General features: G+C 38.9%; 1 protein-coding gene across 1 annotated transcript; it reads left to right on the top strand.

The window, feature by feature from the left end:
* On the top strand, positions 4,691-12,165 carry LOC110394379 (sterile alpha motif domain-containing protein 9-like). The gene is made up of 3 exons (XM_021388191.1): positions 4,691-4,819; positions 5,000-5,103; positions 7,018-12,165. Exon 3 carries the CDS (start codon positions 7,019-7,021, stop codon positions 11,753-11,755), a length of 4,737 nt encoding a protein of 1,578 aa, XP_021243866.1. The 5' UTR covers positions 4,691-4,819; positions 5,000-5,103; position 7,018; the 3' UTR covers positions 11,756-12,165.

Below are 19,178 nucleotides of genomic sequence, written 5' to 3'. Positions count from 1 at the left end.
TAAACACAGGCAAGTTGTCTTCTGCTTATTTTATTTTGTTCTCATCTCTTTTTGTTTCACTGTGTTTTGTATATTCCTGGCTGTTAAACAAAAGCATGCTGGTGGTTTAAAACCCTGCTCAAATGGTGCTAATTCTTTACCATTCTTTGAAAAATGTACAAGGTCAATATAGTGGTGGAGAGATCCCTTTGGTGGAGGTATAAAAATAATAAGTGATGGTAAAAAATGGACTCTGAAAAAAAAAAGCCTTTTCAGACTGGATTCCAGATGTTTTCTTATTGGTACTATCACACACAAAAGAGATTGCTAAAATTCTATTTATTGCTGTAAGATCTATTCCAAATATTACCAAAGCCAACGGAGAGTTTGTCTGTTCGGCTGGATGAAGTACACACTGGGCAGTTCAAACATGAGGTGAGGATTATGTGAATGCGATCTGTTCAAAACTTGACATGTGGAAAAAAACTATAAATCTCTGTCATATTTTTTTTCTTCGTTCTTTTTGTGGGGGTTTTGCCATTTTGTTTGTCCACTGATGAGAATGAGGAATGGCTTTCTTTGCAGAAGTAGGGTGATGGGCTTGAGCTCAGAGGTGAGGAAGCGTCATAACTGGAAGGAGAGTACAGGAGCAGCCAGAGCAGGCACTTATCTGTGGTGCCCAGTGACAGGTCAAGGTGGGCACACCCAAACCAGCTGCCAAGGAAGGCTATGGAGATATTTTAAATTCCATCCATGCTTCTCCATCCTTGGAGATGTTTTAAATTCAACTGGACACTGTCTCTACTCTAACAGGCTCCAAGCATATGTGCCCTCCAGCCTCAACTGTGCTGTGACTCCGTGAGCATGGGGAGGGAGATGGCAGGAAGCAGAGGTAGTTCTCAGCAAAAATGACACTAACAGTTATAACAAAACGACTTCATGCTGATGTTAATAGTCTGCATACTTTCATTAACTGCTCCCTTCACACAAACAGAGGACTCATTTGTTCAGCTATGCTAATATGAAGACAAAATGCAAGCACAGTACTGTGTATGTGCTTCCAATGCTTCAACCAAGGCAAGGTTAGTAATTATCACCTGAATGCTGAATAGGAAAGATGCCATTGCTTTGTAATAGTGGGTAAAAAAAAGCACTTTTTAAAATTTATTTTCAGTAGCTTTTTTTTCTTCTTTTCTGACTTACTGCAATGAAAGGCTATCATATTTTCTCTGTCCTTTCTTCAGCATGATTCTTTTGGAAATCTGTCACTACGCTGCTATAGATACATCTGTATCATACAGCTTTCTGGGAGCTAGATGGCAATGGTTCCCCACAGGAGATGGCAGGAGGTTCTGGGTAACTCTGCTTGGGACAGAGAGCAGGAGAGAGGGAAGGGAGATAATATCAATAAACACTAACTTTTTTTCTGACAGACATGCAAATTGGGCATGTCCCAGGTGACATTGCATTTGAGGTAATACAGTGTGTAAGTGGGGACTCATTCCTCTCTCCTGCCTCCTAAAAGAGGTTTCCTAACTTACAACAACTACTTCCTATGTAACTAAATTGCTGTGATGAGAATATTTTTGCAGCAACCCAACTTTTTTTATAATGTTACTGTATTAGAATGTCCTTGAATTCTCTATTTAAAAATGAAAAAAAAAATGCAGAATGCTGTTCATATACATCCATTAAAAACATCAAAGTGCAGACTACAATTTTCATTGTAGGCTGAAAATTTTAAGTCCGTGAAAGGCTGTGCAGGAATGTTTGCTCAACAACTTGTTCTCAGTAAGTCTCCTGAGGATATGCAAGGAGCCCATCTCCTACAGAGTAGAAGCCCTCCTCCCTCGTTGCCTTTGTGTGGGGCTGTAAGGCTTTTCTAAAGAGAACAGAACTGCAGCAAAGGTTTCTGAACACTTCACAGACTGATACAAGGGTATCACATCATAAGGAACACAACTGTTGCACCCTTGGGATGGAACGGGGAACATTTCCTGTACTTGTCATAAGAGAATTAGGAAGAAAAAAAATTCATTAGAATCTGTGGTATATAAACAATAGAGAAGGAGCCTAGAAGACAAACAAAAGATTAAACATCTAAGGATCCCGTTCAAGACAAAGTTTACATCAGGGTTCAGTTACACATGCAATGCAAACACCCGCGTGTTGATGGAAATCTTGCTCCACCTAAAAAGATAACACACATACATCTCTCCAGGCTATGCTCTGCGTTCCAGGGCAAGGGACAAAGCTGTTGGTCCCAGGGGGTCTGAAAGATCAGACAGACTTTAATGTAAAGGTACTAGGGTAGGCCTTCTAAACCAGCACACCTCATGCAACAGCACACCCTGACCAAAAATAAAAGCACGTTTAGAAATGTATTTTGTCATGGCAACACAGATTTTGATCACTATATATTCATTATATTTCCTGCAGTTCTAAAAATTACCTTCAATATCGTTTTCCCTCTTAATAGGAAATGAGTAAGGTTGTTTTGCTAAGGTGACACAAAAGCTCACCTGAGAAAACAAAAAAACTGCTGGGAGTCATTCGCATATTTTCCTTACAAATACACTTTCCTCTTCAACTTCACCTTGTTGACTTTTGATATTTTTCAAGCCATATTCAATTCTAAATCTGTCTTTGAAGCACTTTCCAAGTCCCTTAAGCCTGTTATGCTTGGTCCCATCCATGTTTCATATAGAAATATCCAACATTACAAGTGTATTCACTTATTGTAGGTCACTATTCTAAACATCAAGCCAGGACATCTAGAAAACTAGATTCCATTTGACATTCTTTTCAAGTGTGCCTGAAATATACAGCAAAAATGAGGTAAGCCTTTGAGAAACAATAGAAATGAGAATTCTAAATCATTTGGTTTAGAAAATTTGATCAGACAGGGAAGGCTAAGAATTGTTTCATTTTGGTGGGAAAAGATACCAATAAAAATAAGTCTTCCAGTATGTAGAAAATATTCAACAGAAAAAAAGAGACTGTGATTATTTTTTCTCCATCTTCAATAAGAGGAGGAAAAGGAAGAACCTACTCAGAAAACTCAAGTTAAATAACAATAAATAGGGCATAGGAAAATGGACACTACACAGAAAGAGTGGAGAAAGCTGTCTAGTTCTAATAGATTGAATAGCTGGGATCCTAGCTCTAAGGGTTCGGCAGGTTTGTTCTCAACACACCTGGTAGCCTGCCTTCCTCCTCTGATCCCCAGGCATACCAGGCCCTGCTGTTCAGCGCTGGCCACACACCTCAGGGCAGCCTGAGAACCTATGCTGGGGTCCAGGCCTCAAGGGTCCTTGCTGCCTGTCTGTACTGCTACCAGCACTGAAGCTGGCTAATTCAGCCAAGTTTGCACAAGCTGCAGGCATAGCAGTGAGTATCTTCACAAAAATACTATAGAGCTCAAGCACACAGATTATTACCACTTCTCACCTGCTTGCCAGCATAGGTAGAGTACACAACTGAGTGAGGGTGGGATGAGTGCCACTCCAAACATCAATTCTGCTGGCTGATAAACCAAGAACTATGAGGAGATGGTCAATACCAGGCACATCCAACCCACAGCCCATGGACCACAAGCAGCCCAACCTGCAGCCATCCCCTGCCCCCTGTCATCATGGCAGCCCCAGGCACTCATCCATCTCACAGCAACAACCAAACTATCCACTGTCTTGGCTGAAACCAAGACATGGGAAAGGTGGAGGGCAGTGCTAACTTCATCTCTTGCGCCTGCCACATGTGTGTTACATGTTACACTGCTTGGCAAGTAAAACACAGTGATTACCTACGATAATATTTCAACTTACCTATTGGCCTCTCAGAAGAAAACAGAATCCCAAAAAAGAAAAACTGTGGCTGAAAGAGGAGTGTTCAACAAAAAAATGGACAGAGGAGGACTTTTTTTATCAAGACAAATAATGTGGCACTATGCTTAATTTGCAAGGAAGTCATGTCAGCTTTCGAAGATTACAGTTTGAAAAGATATTACAAGCAGAAACATGCTGCCAAATTTGATGCGTATCAAGGAATGTTTTGTAAAGACAAAACAGTAGAACTGAAAAACAGTGTCGTCTCCACAATTTTTTTAAAAAAGTTACAACTCAAATGGACTCTGTTATAAAGCTAGTTGTGTGGAAGCAAATCTGACTGCAAAAAAAAATCGAAGCAATTTTCTGATGGTTGGGGATCAGTACAGCACAATGTGAGCACACTGCTTAAGAGTCAAGTATCAACGGAACTATACCCTGGCTATAGATCACATTAAACTAGTCTCTTGCTCCACAGAAGGAGACCAGGAATAAACTAGCATATTTGCATTGTAGGAAATCAAGCAACCAAGACAAGGAGCGACTCGGTAAGACTGATTCTTCAGAAGCATCTGTAAGGTAGAATATTCACATTTCCCATAATCGCTTCCTATATTATTTCCCTTCTTTTCCCCTCTTCCCAGTTTTCTACTGGTTTAAGACTGTAAATATATGTATTAGCTTTTTATTATCAATAAATTACTCAATGTCTTGTAATTTCACAGGTTTCTAGAAAATAGCTTGACAGTACTGTATAAGTGTTTTAATAAAGGCATCCTAGATCAGAATTCTTTAATTCCAAAGGGAGCCACAGTGCTTTCCCAAAACAGAAGGAACGGAGAAGCAATCCTGCTTTGTAAAAGAGAAAGCAAAAGGGGAGGAGATAAGTAGAACCTCCCAGACACCCTGCACCTATTTCCTTCTGCTTCTCTGCAACGCCCAGCTTCTAACTTGCCCAGTCTGTAGCATCTTAGACATAGCTATGGAAGGGTAAACTAGAAGCATGTAAGGAAAAGGTAAGGAATAATAAATATTCTGCAGCCAGTACTGTTATCTCTCTTCTCCAGAGATGTGTTTTTGCACCGAAAAAATTGACCTATGCTCTTTCCTTCCTACTATTTCTGACCTCAGAATTCTGTTGGAAGTTTATAAACTGATGTTAAATTTTTTGTTTTGTTTTTATTTTTGTTCTTTAGCTTAGAAGAGCAATTCAGACAAATTTTAGATGTGCTTTCCTGCTTGAGCAAAACACACTTACTGGACAACTATAGAAAGAAAACTGCAGAAGAGAACCGTTACAGTAAGTACACACATACTGGAATATCTTCTGAAGAACTGATGGCTTAGTCTGATACCATGTCATGTTTCTGAGGCATTTGTTTTATACATTAAATGCTCTATAATCTACTAAAATGAATTCTTCCAAATCTTCTGATAAATTATTGCACATGAAAGCTAGCTGTTAGGAGATTGCACTGAATTAATCCCAAGGAAAATGTCCTCAAAGAAAGAATTCTGCAGCAATAATATGGTAGCGTGACACTGTGTTGGAAAAGTGTGTCTTTAAAATATTTCAGTGAGTCAGAATCATTAAGTAGCCAGTAACATGAAATCTAGAAACACTGCATCAAAACTAGGAAATGAAGGTACCCCATTCTAGAACTTTCTCTCATTAGGGGGTATTCCGAACTCTAAGACACAGAGTAACTGTTTAGAAGGACATAAACCTATTTGATTCTGTTAGGAGTACATTGTGCCTCCATTACAAAGTTTAAGTTTGGTGGAATCTAAAATCATATTTTTACAATTGTAAAGGACCAATGGCTGGACACAACACTGCTGGGTTGAATACAGTCTCCGAGTCGGAGAAGTACTTTGGTTTCACTTTCCTTTCTCAGCTTTCAGACACTCTGGGTGGAGCTACTACTGTGTATGATAGCGAGTTTCATTCTGACATACAAAGTTCATCTTCGTCTGCACCCCTAAATTCAATGTCATTTTGAAGAACTAGAAACTAGTTTTCCTTCTTTTCCTGTGAGCAAAGGGGAGGGCCCCTTAAGAGCAAAGACAACTGCAAGTTTCCCCAGCCTGTTCCCTTCTTTTCCTTCTGCCCTGACAGTTCATTAGTTAAATCAGGAGATCAAAGCTATGAAGACAGCAGTATTCCAGCATGAGCTGTAATAAACCTTTACTACTGCTTCTTATTAAAGTATACAATTTAGGAAATCATATAATAGATTGAAGAACACATGCTGCTAGGATAACAGAAAACAAAATTTATTCAGTGGAAAAATATCTAACAAATTATTTTGTCTCAAGAACAATCCACTACCAACAAGAAAAGTACATGGAGTGGAATATTACCACTACTGCAATGATTGTAATTGAGTGTAATTCCATAAAAAAGTAAATATTTCAGAAAAATATATATATATAATTCTATAATTGAGAGTATAAAGTAAAATTGGACACTTTTCAGGAAAAACCTTCCCTTGCCTTCCCTTGCCTTGCCTGCCCTGTCCTTCTTCAAAGTTTATGCAAAAAGTCCACTTTTACCAAGTCCAAAAGGATTGTAAGGTGCTCTTCTACTTGTCACTCATCTCTGCAAATGCTGCTGATCTGCTTGATTTTGTTTGAGAAATCTTACTGAATGCAAAATGTACTGAAAAGGTAATACGGAAAAGATCTTTCTTTCATTTGCAGTAGCAAGAGTTGAATAATCACAGCAGAACCTTACTGTTTCTTTGCAATGTTATTCAGACAAATCAAGTACCTAACCACATCTAAGGATGAAAAAAGGTTGAGTCTCTTAGTGCATTTGATTTTGCTTCTCCACCAAACTGCAAGCTTTATGATAGCCAGTTGTGAGTGTGTTTCATATCAAATGGACTAAATGACTGCAAATTGGGGTTCAAATGATGACAAATAGATATCAGCCACAATTTTTTATGTAGCGTCAGCTATGGAAGTAGTTTGAAAGGAGGATTCAAATAAAACTGTTCCATAAGAAAAAGAAGTATGTCTCTTAGAAGCAGTTAATGCCTTATATATGATCTGACTTCACATTCCCCTGATGTCCCCTAACTGAACTGTTACATTCCATGTGGCATATTACACAAATGAATAAACTAATGGTGGACAGCAGCAAGGAAATGTGAGTTAATAGGCTATTATAAATCAATATTAGTAACATTGTGATTTTTTTTCCTTAAAGAATGGAAAATGCAAACACTGAGAAAAAAGAGATATTACATCAACATACAGAAAAGTGGACAAAAGAAGAAGTCAAACAATTCTTAATTGAACATGTTAATATTGACCAGAAATATGCACAAATCTTGTATAGCCAAGATGTAACTGGTTCTACTTTGAAACTGTTGACTAAAGCAGATCTTGTGGATATGAACATACCTCATGGGCCTGCTGTTCAAATCATTCATTTCCTGAAAAAGCATGGCATGCTCACTGAAAGTTCAAACCAGGCTATGGGACAAGAAGGCAGTGAACAGTGTCTTGATGGAAATGAGGATGAAAAAACTGCAAAGAAAGAGTGCAAGAAATATGAGTCATTTAATTCCAGTATATTGCAGGATTCTGAAATGGAGCCTATAGAGAACAAAAGAGCAGTAAAGACAGGTGATGAGAATGTATCAGAGCAGTCACTGTCAAGCAGCCAGCACCCAACCAGAAACATGTGTATGCCACATCCTTTTGATAATTTCAGTGACGGTACTCGATATACGCAGCATAGTATTCTTAATGTTCCTGAAACAGGGCCACTCAATCTCATTGATCCAGCACATGAATTCAAATTACTTACCAACACAGAGAATGCGCTAGAAAAGGATATTAAGATGAAATTCAGCAATGAAGTCTTTAGGTTTGCTTCAGCCTGCATGAACTCTCGCACAAATGGCACTATTCATTTTGGAGTGCGTGACAATCCACATGGGGAAATTGAAGGAATAAAAGTTACCAAGAAAGAAGCCTACATTGACCATTTTAATATATACATTGAAAAGTACTTTGTTAGGGAATACATTGGAATTGCAAAAGCTTGCATTAGAGAACCTAGATTTGTGGAAGTATTATTACCAAATGGAACTCCATCAGATATGTTTGTCATTGAAATAGATGTGGTTCCCCAATACTCCATATGTGGTACAAAATACTTCTCTACTAACATGTATGATTTTAAGAGCAAGAGTTGGAGCAAAGCTGTCTTCATCCGGGATGGAGCTAGTTCTAAAAATATTCAATGTACAAACAAATTTAAACCATTTACATCTACTTTGACATCATTAGCAGACTCTCGTAAAAGAGCAGAAGAAGAATATAACTTAAAGCAAAAGAAGACAACACTTGAAGGATTAAAGCTAGTTAGTCTGCTCACTGGCAACAGAGACATGCTAGATGACTCTTATTATGACTACTACATTTTGGTAACAAACAAATGCCTTCCAAGTCAAACTTCACACTTAGACTTTTTACAGGAAATAAAATGGTTTGCTGTCCTTGACTTTGATTTTGAATCAGAAATGAATGGTGTACTTAAAACTTGTCAAAAAAATCTAAATGCCAAAATTCACTTCCCATATCATTACGAGAACAAGGTGGGTTCAGTTGCTGAACAAGCTGAAAAGCTGAATCTGCATCAGGAGACCAACTGGATTTTCTGCAATGGTGGATCAGACTCAAAAGGCAATAAAGAACTACCATTAGATCCCACTTTGTGGCAACGAGATAGGGCTGCTGAAGTCAGAAAAATGGTTTCGTTTCTTTCACATAAAGACGTAAAGCAGAGTGGAAAGTTTTTAATAGTGTTTCTTTTGCTTTCCCGAGTGGAAAATCCACTGGATCCCTTTACTGAGACGTTTGTTACATTTTACCAAGAATTAAAGGGACTAGAAGACACAGTCTGCATTTGCATTGGTACAGGTACGTACCAACGATGGAAAGATCTTCTTCATGCTAGAGGCATTAAAGAGGAAGAACTTTCAAACAAATGTATTTCTAATTTAACCTTGGAGATGGTAAATGGTACCATCACAAGAGCAAAATCAATGACAAAGTCTTCCAAAAGACTTCTGCCCTCTGTTGGTGGTTCCACAACTCTCCTAAAGAAGGAAGAAGATTTTGTAGAAGCATTGGAAATCCTGTGTGAAAATGAATGCAAGGACACAGAGATAGAGAAGGATGAAGAAAAATTTAAAAAATTCATGGAAGAGAGGGAAAAAGATTTTTATCGAGGTGGTAAAGTGTCATGGTGGAACTTTTATTTTTCTTCTGAAAATTATACATCAGTTTTTATCAAAAGGGACCGTTATGAAAACCTTGAAAACCTAATTGTGTCTTTATCTAACAGTGCTAATCAGTCACCTGTACAAATTGTCAACCTTTACCACCATCCTGGCTGTGGTGGGACAACATTAGCTATGCATATCCTCTGGAATCTCCGAAAGCAATTCAGATGTGCTGTTCTGAAAAACAAAACTGGTGACTTCGGAACACAGTTGACAACTTTAGTCACCTATGGAGCAAACAACAACAGTGGCTATTTACCAGTGTTACTTCTTGTGGATGATTTTGAAGATCAAGAAAATGTCTATCTTCTGCAGAAAGAAATTGAGGAAGCTATAACAGAAAAATGCATTCCATATGTAAATCCTTTAGTGATCATTCTAAATTGTATGAGATCTCAGAATCCTGATGAAAGTTCCACAATCAACTCCTTCAATAGCATTTCTTTGAAACAGATTCTTTCTGAAAAAGAGCAGAGAGCCTTTGATCAGAAACTAAAAGATATTGAAAAGATGTATCAAAATCCTGACAATTTCTATTCATTTATGATTATGAAGAAAAACTTTGATCCAAAGTACATAGAAAAAGTGGTAAAAAAAACCTTGCATAATTTGGATGTAGACTCTAAACCAGTACAACTTGTTTACTATCTAACACTGTTAAACTCTTATGTAAGAACATCTACACTTTCAATATCACTGTGTGAGGAATTCTTGGGAATTAATTCTCGAGAGATTGGCAACAAAGACAAACTGATAGAAAAAATGGGAATTTGTTCCAATATTCTAATATATGTTCAGATACAGGAATACACAAGATACCGAGGTCTACGTATTGTTCACCCATTGATTGCATCGGCTTGCCTAACAGAATTTAAGCTAACCTATGGCTTGTTTAAAAGTGAAATTATATTGCAGTTATTGAATGAGGATTTATTTTATGAGACTTCATTAAAGAAAGACAAACTTATTCGTGATATACAAACCTTGCTGATAACTAGGCAGCGCAAAGAACATGGTGATGAGTTAGACACATTATTTTCCCCTTTAATTGAAGCCATTCAAAGAGAAGAGAAGTCTGCTAATGTGGAAAATGTGTTAAAACGAGCTTCCACTAGATTTAAGAAAAATGCTCTCATTTGCCAAGTCTTAGCAAGATACTTTTACATCAAAGAAAATAATTTTGACGTAGCATTACTCTGGGCAAAAGAGGCCAAACAGCGAGCACCACACAATTCATACATATCAGATACACTAGGTCGAGTCTTTAAAAGTCAGCTAAGATACTGGGTAGACCACAAAGTGAAGAGTGCAATCTTAACAGCTGAGAAACTGGAACATTTGCTAGATCTTGCTCAAAATGCTTCACAAGCTTTCAGAACATCTCAGCAGCAAGCTGAGAATGAAGACAATGAACATTTGCAGCATCAAAAACTTAAAAGAAAGTTTCAAACTTACAATACTTCTGGTTATCTGGGAGAGATAGAAACTGGTCTTTATATTATTGATGTCCTTATGTGTGTTCCTTTTATCAGCAAACAAGTCTTGCAGTGTAGAGAAAACATGATAAAGCATCTATCAGAAATTTGTGGTTTAAACATAGAGAGCAAAGTGTTTGCAGCACTTAAACGTTATTCCAGCTTTATAAATAATTTGCAATCACAGTTGAAAAGGGCATTTGATTTTTTTGAAGACTACTTTGTGTTTTTCAAAACACAAATGAATGAAAAAGAAATTGCAGAAGCAAATATATACAAGAAGGTTCAAGAATGCTTTAGCAAATACACAAAAATATTTTGTGATTGGAATATTGACCAACTGAGAAGTCAATCATTCCTAGAGTTGCCCTTGACTCAGAAAATAGAAGCATTCAGAAAGACTGTGGAGGCTTCCAAAGCAGACTTGTTTTCTGGACTTTTGGCATACCTTTACAAAAATCACAGAAATGATGACAGAGAACTAGAAAACATAGTATATGCATATTCATTTTTGTGTGATGAGAATTCACAAGCAACACTAAAAGAAAAACAGAATTTTATTTTGGCAAATGTTGTTCTGAGCTGCATTAATCCTAAATCCACTGAGTTACATCATTTTAAGAAGCTGAGAAGTCAACTTCTAAGTATCCTAGACAGAGTAGAAGCAAATTCATACTGTGTGGAGCCTTTCTTTCTTGCCTCCTTGTTGTTCTGGCCTGAAAATAGAAAACAACTAAATGAAGATTCCAGGAAGATGGACTACTATCTTATACGCCTAAGGGAATCTTTCAAAGAGCTCTATGGAACTGTGCATCATTCCAAGCAACCTCTGGCTCATTTCTATCTTGCAAAAGGCAGTGGTCTGAACAGATTTGTTCACAAAAGGAAGATAGACCAGCTTTTTAGCTCACTTCCAGAGCAAAAACTAAATTCCCTCTGGCAGAGTGGAAATATCTGGAAGGAAAAGGCTGTTCATGACCTTTTGCTTCCTTTAGATGGGAGAGCGGAGGGTACAGTTATCTATGTAAACTTTGGCAGCAATGAACCCTTTAGGATACCAGTGCAGCCTGCTCTTTCATGCCTACTGAAAAATGGCCCAAATATACAGAGAGTGTCTTTTTACCTTGGTTTTTCCATTGCTGGTCTCCTGGCATACAACATACAAAGTCTATAATTAAAACAATAAGGGCTGCATTTTCACATAAATTACATATATGTATAAATGAATTATAGAACATAATATTTAGAAAACAAAAACATAATATTTAGAAAATGTGATGGAATTTGAATGCCACGACTCTTAACAACCGGGCTTTGTTAGCTTTTATTGCTATTACGTCATTGTCTGTTTGTTATAAAATTGTATTTTTATCAGCAATAGCTCATTAATAAATGCAGGTATTTGATAACATCCTTAACTCTGCGGTGTGGAACTGTATTTGATGATACATATCATATGCAAAGGTCAACAGAATTGCTCTTTACAAGTATTTCCTATTTTCCATTACTTTGTAAGACCATTTTCTTCATGGCTTATAACTTTGTTAATCACTGCATTTGAAAAATAAACTCTCTCATGCCAAATATCCGCCTCAGATTTATTTTGTATTAATTAAAGACAAAGGGCTCAGTAGCTTCCAACAGTGAGATCAAGAAAAAAATATGCTGTAGTGCCCATGCTAAATAACTCTTCCAGCTTTTTCCAGCATGCTCAGGAATTCTTTGGAGGAGTGTTTAAAACAGTTTTTACTCTGGTAGGGAAGAAAAGGTGGAGGTTAGGGGAAATACAAAAACATGAACTTGGTTGCAAAGCCTGAAAAGACTGCCATTTATATATAGGCTTATGCAAACTTGGGTTTTAATATCCATGACTATGCAGATGGCAGTCCCAGAAGTTGCAAGTCTGGACTGTCATGGACCAAGTCTAAGCTATCAATGATGAGACTACAAACCTGGAGGGAAGAGTCTGAACCCGGCGTGGTTGTACAGAAGCCAAGGCCAGGCGTGTAAGAAGAGGGAGGGAGGCCCAAGGTGCTGTTTGACTTTCACAAGCCATGGCAATGCTATCTCAGCAACTCCCTCCATTGTGTGGTCCAGGTCTTGGAGGAGCCAAGGTCCCACTGCACCCAAGCTGCCTTAGTAGACTGTGCATTTGTGGCTGGGACCATAGGAGAGGAAGCACAATTGATTCTGTCCTCTCAGTTCAGCCAGCTCCTGCTGATGCTGTAGTCCCATCCCTAAACAATCAAAGATTTTATTTCATCACAAAACTGTTAGGCACAAGGCCTTCTACAGAAAAAAAAAAAAAAAAAAAAAAAAAANAAAAGTGTGAGACCTAAAAGTTTAAGGCTGAAATAAACTGAAATATCTGTGAGACAAGAAAATAAGGGAGAACAAATTTTATTATAAAGGAGAGCTGGCCTTACCTACAGCATGGGCGGGGCAGGAAGGGCTGAGGAAGAGGCCCGCTCCTGCCAGCAGTCGCGGCACATGAGATTGCTGCAAGGTGCTCGAGGAGAGACGGACCTGGGGGCTTTGGGTGTGTGTGATGACTCTTGTTTACAAAAAAAAAAAAAAAAAGGAAAGAAAGAAAAGAAAAAAAAAAAAAAAGCCCGCAATTCTTACTGCCTATCCGCCACCGATATCGAAACGGCAGGCTCAGGGCTGCGGGCGGGCAGCAGGCGGTGCTGTGGCTCCGCGCAGCCCGTGTCCGTGAGGCCGCCCGAGAGCGAGGGGAAGTGCCGCTGCCGCCAGCAGGGCGAGGGAAGCCGAGCGGTTCGGTTGCCGCAGCTGTTCCACAGACAGAAACCTCTCCTCTGCGTGAGGGGAGCGGGGAAACCGCCGCCCAGACGGGACGGGAGCAGCCGCAGGGAACACCCTTCAGCTGCAAACAGCGTAATACCCAACGCAGAGCCACGCCGGGGTACTTTCTGCAGAACCTGGTCCAGAAGGCAACGTGGGAAGAGTTAATGCATCCAGAGTAAAAAAAAAAAAAGTTGTGCTTTCTCTCCTGGGGTCTCAGGCACGGCAGGAGTGGGGCTGGGCTCGGCTGGGGCCTTGCCCGTGCTGAGGAGTGCCTGCAGTGCCGGGAGTTCCTCACCTCGGGTTGATCTGCTCTGGAAGCACAGCCGTCATCCAGTGAGGGGAGTGTTGGCTGTGACAAGGCCTTACTGCTTGAATTTGAAAGCTCTGTGCTGCAGAAAGCTTTTTAAGTTTCCTTTTGCCTACTGGAACCACAAGCCTTCAGTTTGTGTAACTTGTCACAAGACAACTTCTGACTTCCTCTTCATAGGCGTTTGCGTGTTCTTTGCTTTTGCTTAAAAGCTCAAGAGGAAAAGCTTGCTCTTTCCTGCTCAGCAGCTGTGTTCCCTGAGAGGGGCATAGGGTTCTACCCGTTCTTGCAGAGCCTGCACTTTGGATGCTGTGTCTCAACAGAGACTGAGCCAAGCTGTAGCACTACCTTCCTGCAGCTATGGCTGGCTTGTGAGAGGCCTGGCTTTGCAGCAGGGGTGGAAGAGAAGGCTAGCAAGCTACAGCAGCAAGGAATGCAGTAAGAGTTATGAATTAATAACTCTAATAATGAGGAAGAGTGAGAAAGAAGGAAGAAAGAAGACCTGTCCTGTTGCTAGTTTCCGGACCTCTTCAGTGGTAACTCCTGTGTTTTAAGTCTTGTAACTTAGGGAAATGAGAATAAGAGCACGTGCTGACTTTATAAATTCAGTCAAGATGAAGTCACTTTGTGTGTGATGGGAAGTGTGTGCTGCAAGGAGACAAAACATCCAAAGAGTTACAGGGAATACCTCAGGCATAGGCAATATTGTGAATGAAACATTGAATGAATTACCACCTCCTGACAGACTGATCAATGGAACATGAGAACCCAACAGCTGAGATTCCTGATAAAAATTCCATAGGTTTCAGCCTGTAGGAATCTTCAAGATAATGATGATCAGTGTGGCCACAGGGATCATTTGGGAGTTACATATTGATAAGTGGATGTGCTCTCCCAAAAGGCCAAGAGAGGGAAAGAAAGGGCAGGAGTGAGAATCTTGTTAAAAGGAGAAACAAAATAAAGTTTTAAAGTTGAGCCTGTTTAAGCTATTTGTAACAACCCTTGGAAGTTTGGTTTCTACATCAGAGCAAGAAAATGCAGCTAATGTTTATGATCAAATTTCTTCAACCTGCAGTCACCATGAAAAGGCAAGTATCACAAGAAACACAATGAGTACGATAGCAATGAGAAATCACCCTTCTAGAGAATGAGATGAAATGTCAAGAACTTAGGGTCTATAGTGAACTAATAAGACACATTGAGGGAAGGGAATGTGAAAGAGGAAGGGAAAGTGAAGGGAAGGGAAAGGAAAAACATCTCATTACCATTGTAATTCATGGGCTTTCCTGTGATAAACAAGGCTTTTTTTTTTTTTTATAATGACATAAACATGGCAATTTGGTGAGTAAATTCTTGTTTATAACAAACAAAATGAAACACTTAGTACGCAATGGCCATGTTCAGACTCAAAAAAAATATTTACTGAGTTAAGCTAAGATTTAAGATAGTTGCTTTTCACTTTGCTGCTGGGTTAAGAAAACATTCCTGTTATCTAAGATGACTATTACTTCTTGCAATTTCAACTACTGAGGGGTTCACCAGTAATTTATTGTCTTAAATGAGGTAGGCATTTAAAAACCAAGATCTCAGAAGAAAATTAAGAATAGATTGCTGACATGTGTTGGCAAATTTCAGGATCCAATATGAGGTTTCTTTTCTTTTATTTAGTCAGGTTCGTGTGTGATGCAAACAGGATATAGATATATATAAGTACTCCAAATGGCTATATCTATGTTGTCTTTCTCAATTATTAAGTCCCAAGAGGTTGTAAAGTTATATCTGCTTAATTCAGTGGTTTTGCTTGTTTCCCTGTGGTGTTTTTTTTGTTTTGTTTTTGTTTTTGTTTTGTTTTGTTTTTTTTTTTTTGTCACTAAAGCTGAGATAATTAATGGCCAGAGAGCTGGATTCCATTCTGGCCTGTAAATCTTCAACAGAACTGGTGCTGAAGTTTCAATAACAAAATCATTATTGTGAAGGATTACTGAGCCAGGGAAAACCATGGATTGACATTCAGATTCTTAACAGAATTTGCAGATGCTGGGAAGTGAGAAGATTTGGTGGTCGGTCTGTGAGAGACATTGAGATAGGATCTTGCTATAACATTTTTAGAGAGCTCTGCTTCAGAGAAGCACTGCACTCCAGTACTGCTTTGGGCTCGGGGAAACAGAGACTGCAGAACTGTGCAGGGGCAGTGTGCTCAGCAACTGGTCAAAGGAAATGAATGCTGTGTTTAAAACAATAATCCCTTTGGCTGATTTACATGTGTTCCAATGGGTAAATTAGCCAGTGTTTTTTTCATACCACGACTCAAGTATTTTCAGTACCTCAGGCATTTTATTTTTCAAAGGTAACTAACTTCCCCAGACAGAAGGAAGAGATTCTGCATATACATTGACCCTATGTGCTCCCAACAGAAGTGCAGTCACCTCTTGTGACCTATCTCCACGGAAGATAGATGGATACACAGTTTGATACAATCTGTGACTCTGTAACAAGCGTCTCTCCAGATATAACCTACTCTAAGCCATGTGATCCCTGTTGTTATGTTCTAAGAGTTTAATACAGCCTTTCACTTTTTACATGATGCCCTGACCAGCTCATGTATTAATAGCATATAAAGCCTGCCTTTGGAGCTGAAACTCACCCAGCCTTGTTGCATATCTTTCATTTTACCTCTGTCTTTGTTTTATAAAACTCTCTCTATGATGTCTCTTGGAAAGAAATACATCAGACTTGTGTCCCCCAACAGAGCTGTGGTCTCTAAGGAAACATGTGCATTAATTAAGGAGAAGTATAATGGGTATGGTTTTGTTTCGTTAACCAGTGCCCTAAGGAACATAATTTCACTTATATAAGTGTTGTACCCCTCCTCTCACTACAAATATCAACATATTTCTGTTAACTGTAACGGGAGTATGTTCAAAACAATACTTATGAGATAAAATTTTGTCTTTTGAAATAGCAAGCAAATTGGCACTTGAATGTAATTTCTGTGGTAACTTGGCACTGTCTTCTCTGGTTACTGGTTGTTGGCCTCCTGCTTAAAATGTTCTAGTATTGAAGCCAACACCCATGGCCACACACTGGGTGTGCTTGGCAGCTGCAGGGCCCAGATGCCAACCACTGGAATGTATTTTATGTACCAGTGTCTCTGCCTGTGGCTTGGCTTCCTGGCCAGCCTTTAGCAAAGTCTCTTTGGACTCATCTGGCTCCAGTGCTCGCTGCTGTTGCAGCTGTGGGACTAAAGAAAAAGAAAATTACAGATGAGCTGTCTCACCATTCCAGGAACTGCTTGCATCAGCTCCTAGCAAGATAGATACACTGATCCCTTTTAGTCTGTGAAAGAGATGTCCTTCTTGCCTAAATCCATTCTGTGGGTTGACAGGGGTTGGAATGGCAGAACATCCTTGGTAACCTGACAGACTTCACTGAAAGGTATTTCTTGAGGTCAGACGTGGAAGCCACAGTCCACTGGACCCCTGAGAGTGGTAAACCTGTGAGAGACTCCAGTTTCTCTATCAGTTGTCTATTGCAAATTCCTCTTAGCTAGGGCTTGAAGAATACAGTATGAGCTCAACACCAGATATTGCTGTTGCAATGGCTTGTGTCACTCAACAGCTAATGTGGTGATCAAGGTGATTGATCTTTACTCAAGGTGATGGTGATTTATCTCTACTGTTCCACAAGTTTTTTAGAAAAGAAGAAAGAAAAAGCACCTGGCAAGCAAGCTGTCTCATTGTATGGGTACATTTAACAAGTACAAGAGTACATTTTTATTATCAGTTAGTTCAGCATATTACCGTATGCTATTTACTGAGTTACTTTTTGTATATAATTATTAAAGCTTTTATATTTTGTAGGGCTTTCAATCCTAACTCTTTCATTAGAGTGTTCCATCTAGTGTCTCTGCACCATTTCCCTCTAGATATCTGCATTTGACCTCAAAGTTGGCACCTCACTAAAGACATACCACACAAAACACTAGAGGTGTATTTTGCTACACACCCACAATACAGTAACAGTAATTGACATAGCTGAAGTTACATGCATCTAACTCTGCTGGAGAAGCTTATCTAGGAAATGTTAAGAAGCTATGATAAGAAAATATTGTATCCGATAGTTAAAAGCACAGTAAAATGAGATTGAATTGCACCAATTGGTTGAATTCCTTCTAAGTATCCAGAACACTACAGGGACTGACTTTTACATCCCTTGCTTGCAGGATATTGAAGGATAATTGAAGGATAATCTCTCAGCTTGCAAGGTTGTATTGTATATACACAAATGAATAAAAAAATATGCAAGATATTACTACTTGCTCAATTGGAAGTTGTCCTTGTCACCTTTATGGGAAATAAATAAATAAATAAATTTATGTTATATTATTTAAATAATACTTTGCAAACAGAACAAAAGGTTGTGGGACTGATTCCTTATTCCTTTTGTCCTTAGCACTGATAAGGCTATGTCCTGTGACAGTATTTACTTCAATTCTTATTGGTGCCATTGGGGGCAGAATTACATCATGTTATGATCACAGTCAGATGCAAATGATATGTAAAAGAATGAGGGCCACAGTGCCTCCCCGTGCCCTGCCTCTAAACTCCTCCAGTAGCACCTCTGTAGCTGTGTATGAGTGGAGAAGATGTATCGGTTTCTCTACGTGTTGAAGAAATGTCACTCTTTAGACTAAGATTAATTGATTCTTCCAGTTTGAAATACTAATGGAGATGAACGGTTTAGCTGAAGCACTGTGTAGATCTGTGGATCCCTATCCCTACTTCCCAGCACTCCAACGTGTAGCAGCGCCCTTGTGTGTCCTGAGATGTCGATGGAAGTGAGAGGCTTGTTTTGTTCATAGCTTCATTCACTTTCATTTGGCATTGTTGGCTTTCATTCTGAACCAGGGCAGGCTCAAAATAAGAAATACAAAAAAAAAAAAAAAAAAAAAGAAGACTGAAAAATAAAATTAACTTTCTCTGTCCATGTGTTCCCATGTACTGAAATCTGAATTAATTATCTCCTGGTGTTATAATGTTTGACCATTCCTAATCTTTGCACAGGTTTTTCAGTGCACTTTTTCAGTAAGACATTTTTGGAATAATATTAAAACATGAAATTCTACAGTACATTAAGTCACTCTAAGGAAAGCATTGAGAACAATACTGTAAACATTTTGATGCCCCATTGGAACAATTATATCTCCTTAACCTCACTGTTAGGGTCACACGAGGCCAAAAACAATATGGCAAATATAATTTTAGTATTGTTTTCTGACTAATCCTTACTAGGGGAGAGAAAAATTTCAGTGCAAAGGGGGACTAAAAATCTCAAGGTGGTTTAGTTTAGTGAGAAGGGGAAACAAAGGTGACATAGAGAAGATGATGGTGTAGGAAAAGCTGTTTATTAGCTATATTTTACTTATATCCCAAAGAGTATCACCAGTGAAATTCATGGTAGAGAATGAGTATCAGTGAGAGTAATG

This window comes from Numida meleagris, chromosome 2 (genome assembly GCF_002078875.1).
Source record: "Numida meleagris isolate 19003 breed g44 Domestic line chromosome 2, NumMel1.0, whole genome shotgun sequence".
In the NCBI taxonomy this organism is placed as follows: Eukaryota; Metazoa; Chordata; class Aves; order Galliformes; family Numididae; genus Numida; species Numida meleagris.
Note: the sequence above shows the minus strand (reverse complement) of the source record. Positions and strands in the feature narration are given on the sequence as shown.

What these genes read in the sequence shown, in the direction of transcription:
- LOC110394379 (XM_021388191.1), top strand. Translation starts at nt 7,019, where the DNA reads ATGGAAAATGCAAACACTGAGAAAAAAGAGATATTACATCAACATACA.